This window comes from Delphinapterus leucas, chromosome 3 (genome assembly GCF_059928025.1).
Source record: "Delphinapterus leucas isolate spDelLeu-1000000601 "Yukka" chromosome 3, BTC_Dleu_Yukka2, whole genome shotgun sequence".
In the NCBI taxonomy this organism is placed as follows: Eukaryota; Metazoa; Chordata; class Mammalia; order Artiodactyla; family Monodontidae; genus Delphinapterus; species Delphinapterus leucas.
The window spans coordinates 114801953-114819621 of record NC_143131.1 but is presented as its reverse complement, the minus strand read 5'-3'; the positions used below and the strand labels follow the sequence as shown (position 1 = coordinate 114819621).

Here is a 17669-nt window from a genome sequence, read left to right as displayed (position 1 = left end):
TATAATATGTGCACATAGTAGGTGCTCAAAATGTTACCAAATAATTTTTAATAATCTAAACTAATTTAATAATCAATGAAGATAAAGGTAGAGAATAGCAATATTCAATAGAAATATAAGGCAAGCCACACCATAAGCCACATATTTCATTTAAAATTTTCTAATAGCCATATTATAAAAAGGGATGAAATTAGTAATAAGAGATTTTATTTGACTCAGTGTATCTAAAATATCATTTCAGATTTTAAAATGTTGAGATATTTTACATTTTTTGTAAAAAGTCTTTGAAATCTGGTGTGTATTCTACTTATACGGCATCCCTCAAGTTAACTGGCCACATTTCAATTGCTCAGTATCCACACGTGACTAGTGGCTACTGGACAGTACAGGTATATAAGGATACACACCCAGTTGTTAGTCTCAGCTACCTCAGGAGGCTGGCTTAGAGGTGGGATGGGGGAGGTAGCAACATCTCCTTGACTTCTACATCAACATGTAACAGTGAAGACATATGTCTTTAAAATCCAATAAGTTATAAAAGAGTAAGGAAAAGAAAAACTAATAACCCCAAACTAATGTTCACTGAAACATTCGTAGAAATATAAAGGAAAGCATTCTAATCAGGGAGTTAGGAGAACTGGGTTCTAGGACATAGGTGGGACCTTCAGAAAACCCTTTCCCATTCCTGGACCTCAGTGAACTGGATGATGCCTTATAACCTCCCAGTTCTTAAAATATATAAATGTCAGCCATTACATTTCTCCTATATTTCCTCTAAGAATCTGTCAATGGATGAGAACTCTCTCCTCACACCTGGAGATGGTTTATCTGCCAGCAGAGAGACAGGTGACACAAATTCTTGCCGTCTGTGGGTTTCCTGACTATAAATCTGCCTTTGAAGGCATGTTTTCGTTTGCTGCTGGCTCTCAACGTTCCCAGCTCCAAAGAACCTACATTTACATCTGTACCCTGGTTCCCTTCGTGCCCCCTACGGTCACACACGCCCGGAAATGCAAAATGAGCCTCACCTTCTCACTCTCCCGCAGGAATGATTTGGTCCGAATGCAAGGAAATCTGGGAGGAGGGGCCGCGGGAGTACATGCTGCACCTGTGGAACCTGCTGGATTTCGGAATGCTGTCCATCTTCGTGGCCTCCTTCACCGCAAGATTCATGGCCTTCCTGAAGGCCAGCGAGGCCCAGGTGTACGTGGACCAGCACGTGCAGGACGACACGCTCCACAACGTCTCACTTCCACCAGAAGTGGCCTACTTCACCTACGGTGAGTCCAGTCGGCGGCTGTTCGGCTATGCCTTCCGCTCCGCGCGCTTCCGGGGCGTGGCCAGGGGCCGTCAGCGTGGCTTGTCCCGCAGCTGGTGGTTTGTAACATGGGTGTGGCCAACTTTGGTGGTTTCTACTGTCAAAGCAGACACCGCCCCGCCGCTCTCCAAGAAAGCCCTAGTCCCTGCAATACAACCAGCTGAATAGAACGTGTAATTAGTGACTACGAGAAATGAATCGTTTTGTGTTGGAAAGGATGGATTTGTTTTGAGAAGGTTCTTGGAGCGTTTCGGGGGGATCCTTTTATTTTTTTATTTTTCTTTTTTAAAGAAATCTCGTTTCTGATGTGGATCCAGGAGCTTTTCCTTACATACTGGATCCCTGTATTTTCTGCAAAAATAAGTCTTGCTTTCCCAGTTCAAAAGTTATTTTCTCATGGCAAGATAGGTTCTTAGATGATGCCTTAATTCTTTCAAACCGCAAGGCCATACAGTGTGAGATGCTAGATTGAATTTTTAGTAATAAAGAGTTAAAGCATCCATTTATCAAGGATCCTCTAGGTGTCAGGAACCGTATAGACATTTTACACCATAAACTCCAATCATTGCAACAGCCCCACAGAAAGGATTTTGTTGTTGTTGTTCCTATTTTAGAGAGGAAGGAACAGGTTTTCATGGCATGGCTTACAATGTTCCCAGAAATACAGTACTGCCTTGGATAGCAAGGGATCCTGGTCCAACATGAAATGAAAACGATGCAGAATGGCATATAGTGTTTATGTTCGCAGGCTTTGGAGTTAGAGAGACCTGGATTCAAATCCTATTTCTGTAGCTTACTGTAAGGACTTGTTGACTAAATTTTTCTGACCCTCTATTTTCCCATATGTAAAACTGGGATAATACATGTCAGAAAGTTTGTTTCGAGGGTTAAATAAGATAGTGCACATGAAGAATTTTGCACTGTGTTCTGAAATATTAAATGCTCACTAATAGTAACAAGTTATTATCACTACTACCTCTGGGGTCATTTTCTGGCTCAATCACTGTAGCTTCTGTACTGAAAGAAAGATGAGTGGGGAGAAGAAACAATAGATATTTGTTGTTACTGGTAAATTAGCTGGACATTTAATAGGCGCTCACTAGTGGCATGAAAGGTTTGAATGTCAAATGTCCCTGTTAGATGGAAGCCATGTGGTGTGTATGACCACAGAATCTTCATGATCAGGTACAGCAATGATCTCCAGAAGGTTGGCCACTTAACACAAAACTTGAGTTGCTGCCCATATTCAATGTAGATTGTGTTACACAGATTATGTTACATGTAAATGTGGTAGGGAACCCCACACACACACTAAGAAATGGAGAGCCTTGTAGTATTACAAATCATCCACTCTTCATTTGTTGGTTTAGCAAATCTAGACATTTTAGAAGCATGGGTTTGCATATTTTCCCCTCTATGCTGCTCAGGGTTCGTTAAGGAAAGATGAGAGAATCTTGATACTGCATTGAATACTTTTCTTAGGGCTGTGATTCAAACCACAGTATTGCTTCTATTCCTTTTCTGGAATAGAATAGGAATTTTCCTATTCCTATTGCTTCTAAAAGGACTTCTATTCCTTTTCTGGATTGTATTAAAGTCTCACCCATTAAAGTCTCACCCAACCCAAAGCTTTGCAGAGTTTATTGCCCTTGCATTGTGGTTCGCCCGGTACCCTTGAAATCTTTTGCATCTCAAAGGGTTGGCTTGTGCCCCAGTTATGGAGGCAGAGCGCCCTCTAGTGGTCAGCCAGGCAATGGTTCCCTGCCAACCTCCACAGCACCAAGTAGGCAGGTGTTTTTCAGGTTATAATAGGGCCATTTTTCTCCTAGAAACAGCTCCGGGGGAAGAAAATCCCTTGTCTGAATCATCAAAGTGCTGTTTGCTTTTACACCCATCAAAATTCTTACAAGCCAGTCAAAGTAGAGTACTGTTCACTAAAAGTCCTGACCGGGTCACCAGGGTCTGACAACAGCTAAATCTATCTTAATATACTGATTATGGGAATGGCTTTTATTATTACGACTGAGGTTTAAGGTGATAAATTACAGGGGAGAGAAAAAAGGAATTCCTTCTGGCGTCTGTTCGAGGAATCTGAGTCCTATTTCATGTTATCCAAATGTGTTATTTATCCATGGAGGGCAACAGATATATTGGAAAAATACATTTGTTCCCCTTACTTGTCTTTGAGTTTTATGACCTTGATGAGAACATAAAGTCTATAACTTTATATATTTCTGCATATAATTTAGAATGCACTACATGAAAGTCTGTGTCAAATGGAGGCCTGGCTCCCCTTACTAAAGATCTCTCACTGCTCTTTATGATTATAATTGTTTAACAGAGTCTAGCTTTGAAAATAAAGAACAGAATTCTTCTCTTCCATCTCCCTTGGGGTGCCAAGAATCACTATGTAATATCCTTGCTATCTGCATTTACCTGGCTCTGAAAAGGACCCCATACCCCAAATCCAGTCTTTAGAATGGCAGTAATAATACCTCCTCTACAGGGCTGTTGTGAAAACTGCAGCTAATATAAGTGTAGGGGCTAATTTAGGTTTCTCTATGTTTCTCAGTTTAAGTTTCACTTAGTATTTCTCAACAGGGGCACAACTGACTTGTTCAGCAGGGCAGTTCTTATGGAACAGGTCTGTCTGGAGCATTGCAGGATATTAGCATCCCAATAAGACTCCTACCCAGTCATTGTGACAACCACAGATGCCCACACACACACTCTGCCCCAGGAGGAAGGTTCTACCCGCACTTGAAAATCACTGTATGTCTTGACACATAGAAGGCAGCTTATTAAAGAAAGCTGCTGCTCCTTGCACCATTAGAACTACAATAGAAACACTTTACAGGTTTGCTCTGCTGAAGGAATATATACCCAGGGCATCTCAGACCCTCACCAGTGACCACAAGCAGAATCTCCCCAGCACAAGACAGGTCCCAGGACTCTTGCCACCTGGAACAGGGATGTCATAGCAAACCTGGACGACTGGTCACCAGTTTGGGGGCCTTAGCTCAGTCAGGGAGCAGCTCGCAGATACACACTGCCTGAGGAACCAAACCCAAGAGCATTTTCTCAGGCAAGAACCTTCAGATTCCTGGCCCCCGTGTGAGCTCATTTGTTCTGATTTATGGCTAAACTTGTGGTTAGGATTTCATTCAGCCATTTAACAAACATTTATCAGCACCTGCTGTGTGCCAGACCCTTGTCCCCAGGAACCCCTGAGTGGCCTGCAATTTGTTTTCCAGCTAAGCACTTTACATAGATGATTTCATTTCATCCTCACCACATTGATATTATCCCCAATTTGCAGATGGGGAAAATGAGGCTTAAGAAGTTAATTGGACAGCCTCTTCAATAAGTGGTGCTGGGAAAACTGGACAGCTACATGTAAAAGGATGAAATTAGAACATTCTCTAACACCACACACAAAAATAAACTCAAAATGGATTAAAGACTGAAATGTAAGGCCAGACACTATAAAACTCTTAGAGGAAAACATAGGCAGAACACTCTTTGACATAAATCGCAGTAACCTTTTTTGATACACCTCCTAGAGTAATGAAAATAAAAATAAACAAATTGGACCTAATTAAACTTCAAAGCTTCTGCACAGCAAAGGAAACCATCAACAAAACAAAAAGACAACCCACAGAATGGGAGGAAATATTTGCAAATGATGCAACCAACAAGGGATTAATCTCCAAAATATATAATACAAACAGCTCATGCAGCTCAATATCAAAAAAACAAACAACCCAATCAAAAAATGGGCAGAAGATCTAAATAGACATTTCTCCAAAAAAGACACACAGATGGCCAAAAAGCACATGAAAAGATGCTCAACATCACTAATTATAAGAGAAATGCAAATCAAAACTACAATGAGGTATCACCTCACACAGGTCAGAATGGCCATCATCAAAAAGTCTACAAATAATAAATGCTGGAGAGAGTATGGAGAAAAAGGAACCCTCCTGTTGGTGGGAATGTAAACTGATACAGCCACTATGGAGAACAGTATGGAGTTTCCTTAAAAAACTTAAAATAGAATTACTATATGATCCAGCAATGCCAATCCAAAATATATCCAGAGAAAACCATAATTTGAAATGATATATGCACCCAAATGTTCATTGCAGCACTATTTACAATAGCCAAGACATGGAAGCAACCTAAAAGTCCATCAACAGAGGAATGGATAAAGAAGTGTGGTATATATATATATATATATATATACACACACACACAATGGAATATTACTCAGCAATAAAAAAGAATGAAATAATGCCACTTGCAGCAACATAGATGGACCTAGAGATTATCATACTAAGTGAAGTAAGTCAGACAGAGAAAGACAAATACCATATAACACTTATATGTGGAATCTAATTTTTAAAAAAGATACAAATGAACTTATGTACAAAACAGAAGCAGACTTATAGATATCAAAAACAAACTTATGGTTTCCAAAGGGGAAATGTGGAGGGGAGGTATAAATCAGGAGCTTGGGGTGAACATACACTTACTACTATTTATAAGATAGATGACTGACGGGGACCTACAGTATAGCACAGGGAACTCTACCCTGTGATAACCTATATGAGAAAAGAACCTAAAACAGAATGAATATCTGTATATGTATAACTACATGAATCACTTGGCTATATACCTGAAACTAACACAACACTGTAAATCAACTATAGTCCAATAAAATTAAAATATTAAAAAATTTTTAAATGACAATAAAAGATTTTAAAAGCAAAACAAAAAGGTTAATTGACTTGCCGAGAGTCATATTTTACATACAGCCACTGCGTAGAAAGGGCACTTTCGACCTCAGGTCTGTCTGACTCTAAGTCTTTGTGCCTCCCCACCACCTCCTTGTGAATGGGACAGCCCCTGCTTGTGGAGCTCAAACACTGGGAAGGAAGATAGGATAGCAAGCAGCATGGCGAGTGCATGACAGGAGGGCACACGGGATACTGTGGGGGCAGCAACGGGTACAGGGAGGCTGCCCCAGCCTGTGGGGGGCACAGAAGGCTTCCTGAAAGAGATGACACCTGAGCAGAGTCTTGAAGGGTGACTGGGATTGAAGTGAGGGGAGAGTCCAGGCAGATGGGCCAGCATGTTCCAAGAGGGAGGGTGGCACCTTCAATGTATTAGGATTAATTTAAAGACAAGGGCAGGAATGGCAAGGGATGAGGTTAGAGGCCTCTAAAGATGCCTAACTGGTTTCTCTTCCAGAGCAGATCCTGTTGCCCAGTGAGTAACCCAGATTGTTTCCTTTTAGCCAGGGACAAGTGGTGGCCTTCAGACCCTCAGATCATATCGGAAGGGCTGTATGCGATAGCTGTCGTGCTGAGCTTCTCTCGAATCGCGTACATCCTGCCAGCCAACGAGAGTTTTGGGCCCCTGCAGATCTCCCTGGGGAGAACTGTGAAAGATATCTTCAAGTTCATGGTCATTTTCATCATGGTATTTGTGGCCTTCATGATTGGGATGTTCAATCTGTACTCCTACTACCGAGGTGCAAAGTACAACCCAGCGTTTACAACGTGAGTACCCCTTTGCTCTCTCCTGAGGGGCTCTCCGGGCTTCCCAGGGGTCCTTGGCAGCCTCTTGCAAGTGTCTCCTCACAGAGACTCAGGTTTCCTTGGCATTTCTAAAGCTTAAAGGCAACTTTATTCAACGGCGGTTTCGAGTTCAGGTTCTGGAGTTGGAAAAGCAGAAGGGCTGGGTTTAATCCTCACTTTGCCACTTACATGCTGTGTGGCCATGAGCATGTTCCTTAACTTCTCTGAGTCTTAGTTTCCTCATCTTTAAAATGAGGCAACTAATAATACCTGCTTAATAGGGACAGTGTGAGGATTCAATGAGCTGATTTAGCTGCCACACAGTAAATTAAATAATTGGGAGGAATTATTACTATTATGATTGGCTTAGCTATGTTACCTAGAAAACAAAGCCCTGGGCAGGTCCTGCATGCCAATATTTCACTGGAGAGAGGGAGTTGTAATCCAAATGAAATAAGATCAAAGGAAAAAAGCGTGTGGGGGGGCAGGGAAAGCACATAGAGGTTGCTGACCTGGCCACCGTCTACCAAGGCATACAGCTTGGTCACCACAGACTTCTACAGTGAGACATATAGTACTACGTCTCAGAATAGCCCATCAGGATAGAATTAGATAATTTATCAGCCAGACCTTTTCCATCTGCTGTCTTTTGTCTTTCATTAATCAAATTCACTCCACAGAACATTAGTGTACTTACACTTCTAGGTCCGCCCCCGGGGAAGCCATATCTGCACAGCATGGGAGGTAGGTCTGCCTGTGGGCACAGGTCAGCAGCTCTCCATGCCTGACTGGGCAAACCAGTGCTGTGCACAGGCACCGAGCAAGTCCTGCAGGACCACGTGCCTCAGAAGCAGCAGGGAAGGCCCAGGCGAGGGAGGCTAGAGGCACGCGGTGTGACTGAGTGACAAGGCACTGTCAGGCCGACTGACTCCGGGGTCCCGAAGGAGCTGCCGCAGGCAGAGCAAGCAATGCCAAGGCCTCCCCCACGGGGTGGTGTCGGAGCTCGCTGAGCCTACGTCCACAAAGACCCAGAGCTCCTCCCCTCTGGGGGATGCCAGGGGGTCTCCTGGAGGGCCATCAGTAGCAGTGAGCAGTGGTCTAGTAGAAGGATCTGGCAAATCTGAGTTTACACTGGCATAGGCATTTCATAGCTAATGACCCTAAGCCAAGTCACTTGATTGATCTGAGCCTCCGTGGCCTCACCGGCAAGATGGAAATAAGACTTCCCACCCTTGTTCATAAATACCTTCACACATAAACGAAGGGATTCTGTAAAGTGCCTGAAGCTCAGAAGCGTTTCCAGTCCAGGTCCTGCCCCAGGCTCACCTGGTCCCAGAACTGCTCCCTGCCTTCATCAGGCTCCTGCCCAGAGTCTCGAGGGAAGGACAGTCAGGTCTCCAGCCACAAGCATGGCAGCTGGAACCCACAGGGCTAAGCACTTGCGGACACTGGTCCCCAAGAACCCCTGAGCGGCCTGGAATTTATTTTCCAGCCAGTGACAGTGGCGGAGCCGTACCATGCAGGCTCCTTGAGCAGGTCCCACCTTGCAAGGGGCCTCCACTTGACACTTCTTCCAGAGAAATCACCCTTCAAGGGACGGTCCATGACTCGAAGAACCCAGACCAAGTGCGATGGACCCTGTGCCCCTCAGCTCAGAATCGTGGACAGCACTGCCCTGCCCGAGTAGAATTGCCCAGAAGGGTGGGCCTCTGATGCTGCTGAAGCACAAAAGCCGTTACTCTCTGAGGCAAAGAAGTGGTCTGTGTTCACAGAGAACAGGTGCCTGGCCAGCGCTGAGAAATGCACCCGAGGGGTGCCTGGCTCTGTGTCTCAGCACACCACACACCCCTGGCTCAGACAGACTAGGCTTCAGTCTGAGCTCTCCTCTTACTGGCTGTGTGACCTTGGGCAAGTGTTTAACCCCCCTGGGCATTCATGTCCCCAGCTCTGAAGCGAGAATACCAGGATGGCCAGGTTCACAGGGTTGTTGTAAGGATCCAAAAGGAGGAAATCAGATTGAATATAGTGCTTGGCATATAATGAGCCTTCAATGAATATAGTGATCATAATGGAAATGATGAGTAATAAGGAGGAGGGGGCAGGATGAGCTGTAAGAAAGGACACCTGGGGACCGACCGGCTCTATAGGACCTTTCTGGACAGGGGCCTAGCCTACCAACTGTCCACCAGATCAGGCCAAGTGCGTTAGTGGATCAGCTGGACTACCTGATAGCACTCCAACACTCAGTGATTAACTGTTGAAGGAGTGAAATAAGCTTGAATCACCCCAAAGCAAATTCGCTCTGGATCTGCTAGAGGCAAAGCTAACTGTACACTCTCAGTGTGGGATGCAGCGTTTATTGACGTCAAGATGTCAGTCAATACACAAAGACTCTCACCTCTGTGGTAAGCCCCGACGTCCCTCCTGTGTCTCCAGTCTAGCACGATGTCTTGTACGTAGCATTGCTCACTAAATGCTTCGTAAACAGGAATGAGGCAATCAACAGGAGAAAGGAAGCCAGATTCGAGGCAGTAGGATAAGCAGTTGACTAGGAGTCTGACCACGAGGACCTCTGTCCCATTTCTCCTACCCTGGGTGTCCTGTGCAATCCCCCTTCGCTCCCCTACAAGGAGGCTGTACTGTCAGCCCACAGTCCCTCCGAAAGTTGGTAGCACGACACATGAAAAATGAAAAAGGTCATGACTTAAGAGCAGGGCTGTCCAGGCCACAGTTCTCAGCTGGACACAGCACAGCCAGTCTATAAAGGGAGTCTCTGGGCTCAGGAAAAGTCATGGGGAAAGGTAACAGCAGGAGGAAGGGCCAAAGCAATTGGCTTGTCCCATTGCTGGGAACTGAATGGAGCTTTCTAGACGTGAGAAACCCAACCAAAGAGGATTCAGGCTCTCCAGGATGGGCAAGGGAGAGAAAAAGGCGAAAGCAAGCACAGTAAAGAAAGGACAGGATATTCATCGCCTTGGCAACTCCTAAAATGGGATGTGAAGCTGTGAATAGGATTTGATTGAACAGGAAAACTGTCAACAGAGTGGTGAAGTGGAGAGGAAAGAATGGATTTTTGTAAATGTCATCTCTTACCTTTTGACTGCTCTCTGGAGGTATTGCCCCCCACCCCCAGAGATCTTCTTTGATAAGCAAAAAGCCACATGACGATAAAGGATTCTCGTGCTTGAGGGGGACTCAGAGCTATTCTGAGTGCCAGCAATGTTGATGAGGAAGTCCAATGACTCCCTTGGTGAATGCTTCATAACAGCCCACACCCGGGCCACCCTGCCCAGCTCAGGGTCATCCCTTTGGCCCACCCCCAGGGCGCCCTCTGTCTGTGTGTGTAATTTAGAGCTTTAGGGTAAGATGGTCCTCTCATCTGCTTCTATAGAGTCAGAAGACTCAAGGCTACAGAAAGGAAATTTGGGCTGGAGCACACTGTGGGTACTCTTCCCCTATCTTTGCCCCCCTCAACCCCACCCCAGCCATGTTCAAGGACAGCTTGGGTCCCTAAGGGAGTCCACTTTGAAAGTCAGCTGTTAGGAACCAACAGACAGCTAGCTGTCTCACAAGAGCCCTGTTCACCTAGGGGTGTGGGCCCAGGCCAGCTCACAAAAGCCAGTCCCACCTGAATCCCACTGAGTTATAGTCCTGTCCCAGATGGAAGGGAGAGAGACAACCTGGGACAAAAGGAAAGAGAAGAAGAAAGGTTTCTCCACCAGCAACAGACCCACAACCCTCAGCCAAGCCCTGCCCTAACCACCAGTGTGTTCCAGTTCCAGAATCACCATACCTCCCTCCCCACCCCCAAATTCCCATCCCATCCACCTGGCAGACCTCAGTGAGGGGAGGTAGAGGAAAACAGACAGATCGAACTAATTCTGCCCAAGGTATGAATAAACACACAGTATGAACAGTCTTCATTGAGACCAGTGTTTCGCAGACCACACCAGAATCATCCAGGGAGATGGCTAAACCTGAGTCTTCCCGGACCCCACCCCTCAGAGAGCCTAGTTACCTCCTTTCCAGGTAGGCCTAGAAGTCAGCACAAACAATCCACTGGGGGATTCTGATATAGGTGGCCTTAGGACCACACAGTGAGAAATGCTGATCTGATTCTACCTCATCATTACTCAGATGGGGAGACAGACCACGCTCAGCTCTGCGCACTGAAAAACAAAAAGAGCTCGTTAACCTCAGTGAGTGTGTTATTGATAGGATTTCAAGCTCTGTGCAGTCAGAATACGTAGCCAGATTCCAGCGGAGAGCATGGTCTGCAGTCAAATCCTAGGAGCAGTTAGGAGGCAACTTTCCAGCCTCCTCTCCCTTCAGAACCAAAGGTCTGGTTATGTTTCACAGCTGCTTCAGTGTGGGGGGCTGGCGTGAAGGGAGGAGCAGGAAAAGGGGCACGTGTGCGCACGGGTTATTGGGTGGTGAGCTGGGCCTGCCTGCGCGTGACAGATGGGCACCAGCTGGCAGCTCACTGTCTCTAAGTCACTTCTGTTAGAAACTGCAAATGACCAGAGGTGAGGAGGAGAAGGTGTGCAGACCAGTTTTATGCTCCCAGAGTATAAAATCGAAGTGTCCTGAGACGGGGGTAAGGAAGTGGAGGTGAAATCGCCTGAAAATGCATTTTCTTTCAAAGAGTCTTAAAGTTCTCAATTCCAACTGTTAGAAATTTTGTTCTTATTGGGAACATACCTTTGATTTTTATCATGGAAGTCAGCAGACAAATAGGATTTGCTTTTTGCAGTTTTGTGTTGCAGCCACCTTTGCTGGAATGCACATGTCCCATAGGCAAAGGCTTTCTGCTTAGAGATCATATGGAAACCTTGGGGTCCAGCACTCTAGTTTCAGTGTTGGCAAAACAGAGACAAAAATCCTTGGCTCACTAATGAAATACAGCTGGGTGAGAATGTGTAGGAAAAGGGTGGCCTTCCCTATACTCGGACTGGTGACCATAACAGGACAGGTACACAAAGAAGAATGGGAGGGGCTGGGGGCAATGAGGGGACCCAGAGCAGGGAAGTGAAGGGCTCTCTAACATAACCCAGGATGGGCTCCTGGTCTTCTCTTTGGGTGACCTTGGCCTCCCCCACTTAATTTTGACTGGAGATTAAATGTAGGCCCTGGGCTTCCCTGGTGGCTCAGTGGTTAAGAATCCGCCTGCCAATGCAGGGTACACAGGTTCAAGCCCTGGTCCAGGAAGATCCCACATGCCGTGGAGCAACTAAGCCCGTGCACCACAACTACTGGGCCTGCGCTCTAGAGCCTGCAAGCCACAACTACTGAGCCCGCATGCTACAACTACTGAAGCCCGTGCACCTGGAGCCCGTGCTCCGCAACAAGAGAAGCCACCACAATGAGAAGCCTGTGCGCTGCAATGCTCATCACAACTAGAGAAAGCCGGCGTGCAGCAACGAAGACCCTACCCAGCCAAAAAAAAAAAAAAAAAAAAACAAAATGTAGGCCCTGACCCTCAAAAGATGATCCCAGCCAATCTTTTCTAAAGGCTGTTGTGGAGTCAGCTTCATAGCATAGCCGGGTGGAGACATTGCTAATCAAAAAATACCTCTCTTAAGGTTATTCCGTTCCCCAGGGATCATTTTAATGGAAGGAACTTCAGCAGTGCTAGGCAAAATTAGAAGCTTCTATTTTCCATGACAGTCATGGAAAATTTCCATACCCTACAGAGAGACTCATATGCACACCAGGGGCAGAAGGCACTGACTCAGCTCCACCCACCTCAGTGGGGCTGCAGGAAAGCCAGTTCCTCCTTCCAGTGAACCTGGAGATGGGCACTGGGGCTGAGGCAGAGGCTCCTTGAGACTCTGCCCACACATACACCACCCCAGGACCACCGCACCACCCTGCTGTTGAACAACTCATGACAGACACGTGATCTGCCCTCTCGTTTAATCCACACAACAACGGAATGACATAGATACTACTACCCAGAACCTGAAGCTCCGTGAGATATTGGACTTGCCCAAGACCACAGAGCCAAAAGAGGATTTGAACCCAGACCCGCATGGCTCCAAGCCTGTCGTCCACCTTTTTACCTGAAATTCCCCCACTCCCATACCAGGGCCTATGCTCTAAGGTAGAAGCTGAGTGCCTTTAAAAGTTGGGTCACTTTCCTGTGACACTAAATTCTAAAGAATAGCATTACTAAATTCAGATGTTGACTATCAATGAGAACCTGATGATTCTACGTCTCACCTCTCAATAATCAGCCTGTGATTGTCCCCTGGGTAAAGCAGGTCTCTCTTCCAAAGTGTGCTCATCCATTTGACATTATGAAGCAGCTACTCCATGCCAAGCTCTGTTTTGGCCCTGGGGTCATAGAGATTAATAAGACAATCTTCCCATCCCTGAGGAATGCACAGACAAGTAGGGAATTCCAAAAAAAAAGGGGGGGGGTGCATCAGTTATTTTACACCGTGTGATCATCATCAAAGGGTACTTGGGCAGCACGGTGAGGAGGAAGCACAGAACTCTGCCTGGCAGGGTCAGGGAAGGCTTCATGGAGGGGGTGACCCTAAACGGAGGGTCTCGGAGGAGGGCACTCCAGCCTGTTTAAGGTAAAGGAGCAGGACATTTTTAAGTGAAGGAGAAAGCAACTGCCTCATTGCCCAGATATGGATTTGTTCAGATGTTTCAATGCCTCATAATATGTGAAAATTTTCTTAACAACAACAAAAGCTGCTTCCAGTGGCAGGGTCTGGGGAAGGGACAACAAACACCATGTCTGGCCACAAAGGTGGCAAGAAGAAGCCCCTAAAGCAGCCCAAGAAACAGACCAAGAAGATGGATGAGATGAGATACTCATGCAGAAACAGAAAGAGGAGCAGAAGAAACTCTAGGAGCTAAAAGCAAAGGCTGAGGGGAAAGCCCCATGGCCAAGGTGCAAGTAAGAAATCTGCCCAAAAGTAAGCTCTTCCTGGGCTTCCCTGGTGGCGCAGTGGTTGAGAATCCGCCTGCCGATGCAGAGGACGCTGGTTCATGCCCCGGTCCGGGAGGATCCCACATGCCGCAGAGCGGCTGGGCCCGTGAGCCATGGCCGCTGAGCCTGCGCGTCCGGAGCCTATGCTCTGCAATGGGAGAGGCCACAACAGTGAGAGGCCCGCGTACAGCAAAAAAAAAAAGCATGGTCGGATCTGCCCTCAGCAAGAGCACTGTGGCAACGGTGCGAAGGATGGGTTGGAAGGGATGGGAGAGGATGCGAGGGGATGCCCGAGCTTGGTGCTGGGGGTTTTATGATGAGCAGAAGCAGTCGGGATTCCTCCCCTCATGGAACTTGCAGACTGGTTGGGAAGACAGATATTAATCAAATAGTCACAGGAATGAGGGCTCGTTTACAACTGAGCAAATGTTGTGAAGGAAATGCAGCCCCAAAGGGAGCTGATAGATCCACGAAGAGGCTGTGGACAGGGGATGGAGAAGGAGGCTGAGGTTAGAGTGGATGAACCACGGTGACTGCCTGCACGTGGCAGGGGCTGGTGAGGGGGGGAGAAGGAGGACGTTCTCCAGGTTTTGACATCGGTAAGGCCCTAAAAGGATGTGGGGAGGGAATCAAGGAGAGCATGATGGGGAAGAGGGCAAGGTCCCGGTGATTCAGGAAAGATATAGGGGCTTTGACCTTCCCCAGGACCCATACCCAGCAGAGCTGAAGTCAAACACTCAGATCTACCTCCCAAAAGCATGGCTGAAGTGGTCCATATCCTAAAGGACTGCAGGAGCAGTGGGGCCTTAAAGAGGGCCCATCCTCAGCACCAAGGGACAAGCAGAGACTTGCTGAAGGGGTGAATGGGGCCCTTAAGCTAAAAATGCCATGTTGTGTTTTACAAACAGAAGAGCCTGAGACTTCCCTGGCCCAAGGAAGGGAGAAAAGGGAGATGGTCAGGTGAGCCATACAGGCCCAGAAATATCCAGAAGGGAGTGATGAGCCAGAGGGGCCTTCTGACAGCAAAGGGCCACAGCCCCAACAAGGATTCACCTGCAGAGGAGGTCCCACTAGGGCAGCCAAGGCTGGATTATACTGTCTGCCCTCATAAAACTCATTATAACCAATGGCCAGTTAAGAGAAATCAGCACAGCATCATGGGACCGTGGCCTCTGCCACGTGCTTTGTGCTGAGCATGCTGAACGCGTGTGCAGGTGCGAATGTGGAATGCAGTCAGCCTCCTGGGCTTTAACGAGGAGAGATTTTCCCAGGATCCTGGGCCCGTGTTGAAATATGGGCATCCCTGATACAGAAGCATTATCATCATACTTTATCATATTTGAAAGTTATAATCTCACCTTTCATCTTATGAATTCAAGTTAGGCATAAGGGTTTGGGGGGAATGAGAGAACTCTTTATGCCCATTTTCATGTGGAGAAACTAGCACAGAGAGGTCTAAGACTTGATGGAGGAGATGGCAGTGGTCAGTGCTGTGGCCCAGGTCAGGCTCATACAGGCTGGGCATCTGGAAATGACCTTTATGTGTCAAAAAGATAGTTCGGGTCTAATGTAAATTCTTATCTTCACATAATTCTCCAATAAGTGATAAAAATATAGATCTTTCCCTGAGCTACTTTAGAATGATTGTACCTATTACAGCAGACATTCTACTATCATATAATGTTTATTTATACCCTCTCCTCATGTTTATTCATGACATGAATTTTAAAAGCCTGGTACCTTTGTGCTTCTGGAACAGGCTGAAAGCCCACAAAGTTTTGAGGAAAAAGACCTGATGGTCCATAGAAAATGTGCCCTTTTGGATGAGGCCTTCACAGCATATTTGCAGGCACTCCCCTCTATCTTATCCTTAAGGGACTCAAGTCCTCTATCTTATTCTAAGACTGAGTGTAGCATCTTCAACGGGGAAATTCTGACCTTTTATTCACTAAAATTCAATTCTAGGATGGGAATAAGGTTTAAGCTGTCATTCTTCAAAGTGACAGGGACAGGAAACTGGACTGTCCAGGGTTCGCTCTAGAATATTAGCAGAAAAACACCTGTTAAGTGGGTCTGAGGCAAGCTAAGACCACATCACCCCGTGCCTCAGTTTCCCAGCTTCAACCATTCATTGACAAAAGATGTTTCCTGAGCCCCCACTGTGAGCCACACATTGTTCTGGGCACTGATGGCAGAGCCGTGAGCCAGTCGTGACCTTGTGGGGGTCACAATGCTCTGTGAATGGGAAAAGAGGCAAAATAATAACAATGATGACGATGATAAACAAATAGACAAATAAGAACATCTTAGGTTAAGTGCTGACAGCTAGGAAGGAAATAAAAGTGTCATGCAAAAGAGTAATTAGAAACGGACCTCCTTCAGACATGGTCGGAGAAGGGTGACCTGACCATGTGACACTTAAGTTTAAAGTCAGGGGCACAGCACCCCGAGTGAGGGGCGAGCCAGAGTGAGGTCAGGGGAGCCTTGGCTGGGTGACTAGGTTTGACTGTTAGCCTATGGAAAGCTGCTAAAGGAGAGAGGCAGGATCTGATTCATATTTTTAAAGGATTATTCTGAGAATTGATTGTAGGGTATAAGAGTCTTTCAGGCACTGTGCCAGGCAGTGTTTTATGCACCCCTCACAAACATTCTGTTAACTTACTTACGACAACCCTGTGAAGTAGAGATTATTGTTTTCCCATTCTGCAGCTAGAAAAAAAGAGGCACAGCGAGACAAAGTTATTTAGCAAAAAGCTCACAGTTAAACCCAGAACCTGTACTCTGCTTTACAACAGCCTCACCTCAACACTGGGATCAGGAACAGGGAATCAGAATATGCAACGGGGACTCATTCATTCAAAGAACAATGAATTTATTTAGCACCTTCAGTGTGCCAGGTTCTGCACTAGGTTTGGGGTCTCAAGGGGGAGGAAAACATAGCTCTGCCCTCAAGGAGCAACCGGGCTATCAGGGGCAGAGTTGGACCCTCAGTATGAATAAATCCGGGCTTTGTGCATCCCAGTTCCTTGGCCCTGATTCTGGGGCCAGGCTCTTCTACTTCTGGACCATCTAAATCACGCCTCATTTAGGGCCCAGGATAAACCAAGAGGTGATTCAGAGGACCAAGGTGGGGGTGAGGTCCAGACTTCCTCAGGCATTGGACACTCTTGCCCTGACTGCCCTCAAGGCTGGTCCAACTGCTCTCAGTCTCCAGGTCTGGGCATTAGAGAAGCACAGCCCTGGTGCAGAGGTCTTTCTAGATTCCAAACACCTTCTAGCAGTCCCCACTGGGATGGCAAGTGAGCATTGCTTCTGCTTCAGCAGAACTCTAGCTCAAGGCCAGCTATTGTCTTTGAACTTGAGAAAACAGCCTTTCAGGAACTGATTCCTCCTGCTTAATTTGAGGCTGCTACTTGCAGATTTGGGTAGGTAACCCTGAACTGAACTGTTTGGGGTCGGGGGCAGAGTTCCATGACACTGAGGGGAGGGCCTCATGGCATCCCGAAGCAGCAGCAATTTCCATAACAATTGCCCCAAACCCTCGCCTTGTTAATCCGTTTGTTCTCTGAGGCCCATACACAACTGCCTCTTCAGACAACCCGTTATTAAAGCGCTGTTATCCAGGCGAGACAGACCTGGTAGAGAACGGATTACTTCGCTCCTGCCTTCTGCATGATAAGTCAGCCCCAACCTTCCCCCACACACACACCCCCCACCGGGTAAGAGGAGGGTGAATCACGGTCTATTCAACATCACTCTCAGGCACTTTTCCCCTTTGACTTCATTAGGAGCAGTTCTTATGCTAGGGTGGCCTATTGATGAA

At 46.6% G+C, this 17669-nt stretch overlaps 1 protein-coding gene across 1 annotated transcript in view; it reads left to right on the top strand.

The window, feature by feature from the left end:
• The window catches only part of TRPC7 (transient receptor potential cation channel subfamily C member 7), a 124357-nt gene that overhangs the window by 86144 nt on the left and 20544 nt on the right, over positions 1–17669 (top strand). Inside the window, exons 5-6 of the mRNA XM_022588864.3 lie at positions 1047–1280; positions 6618–6882. Of these exons, the coding sequence (XP_022444572.2) occupies positions 1047–1280; positions 6618–6882 (499 nt within the window). The remainder of the gene's footprint in view (positions 1–1046; positions 1281–6617; positions 6883–17669) is intronic.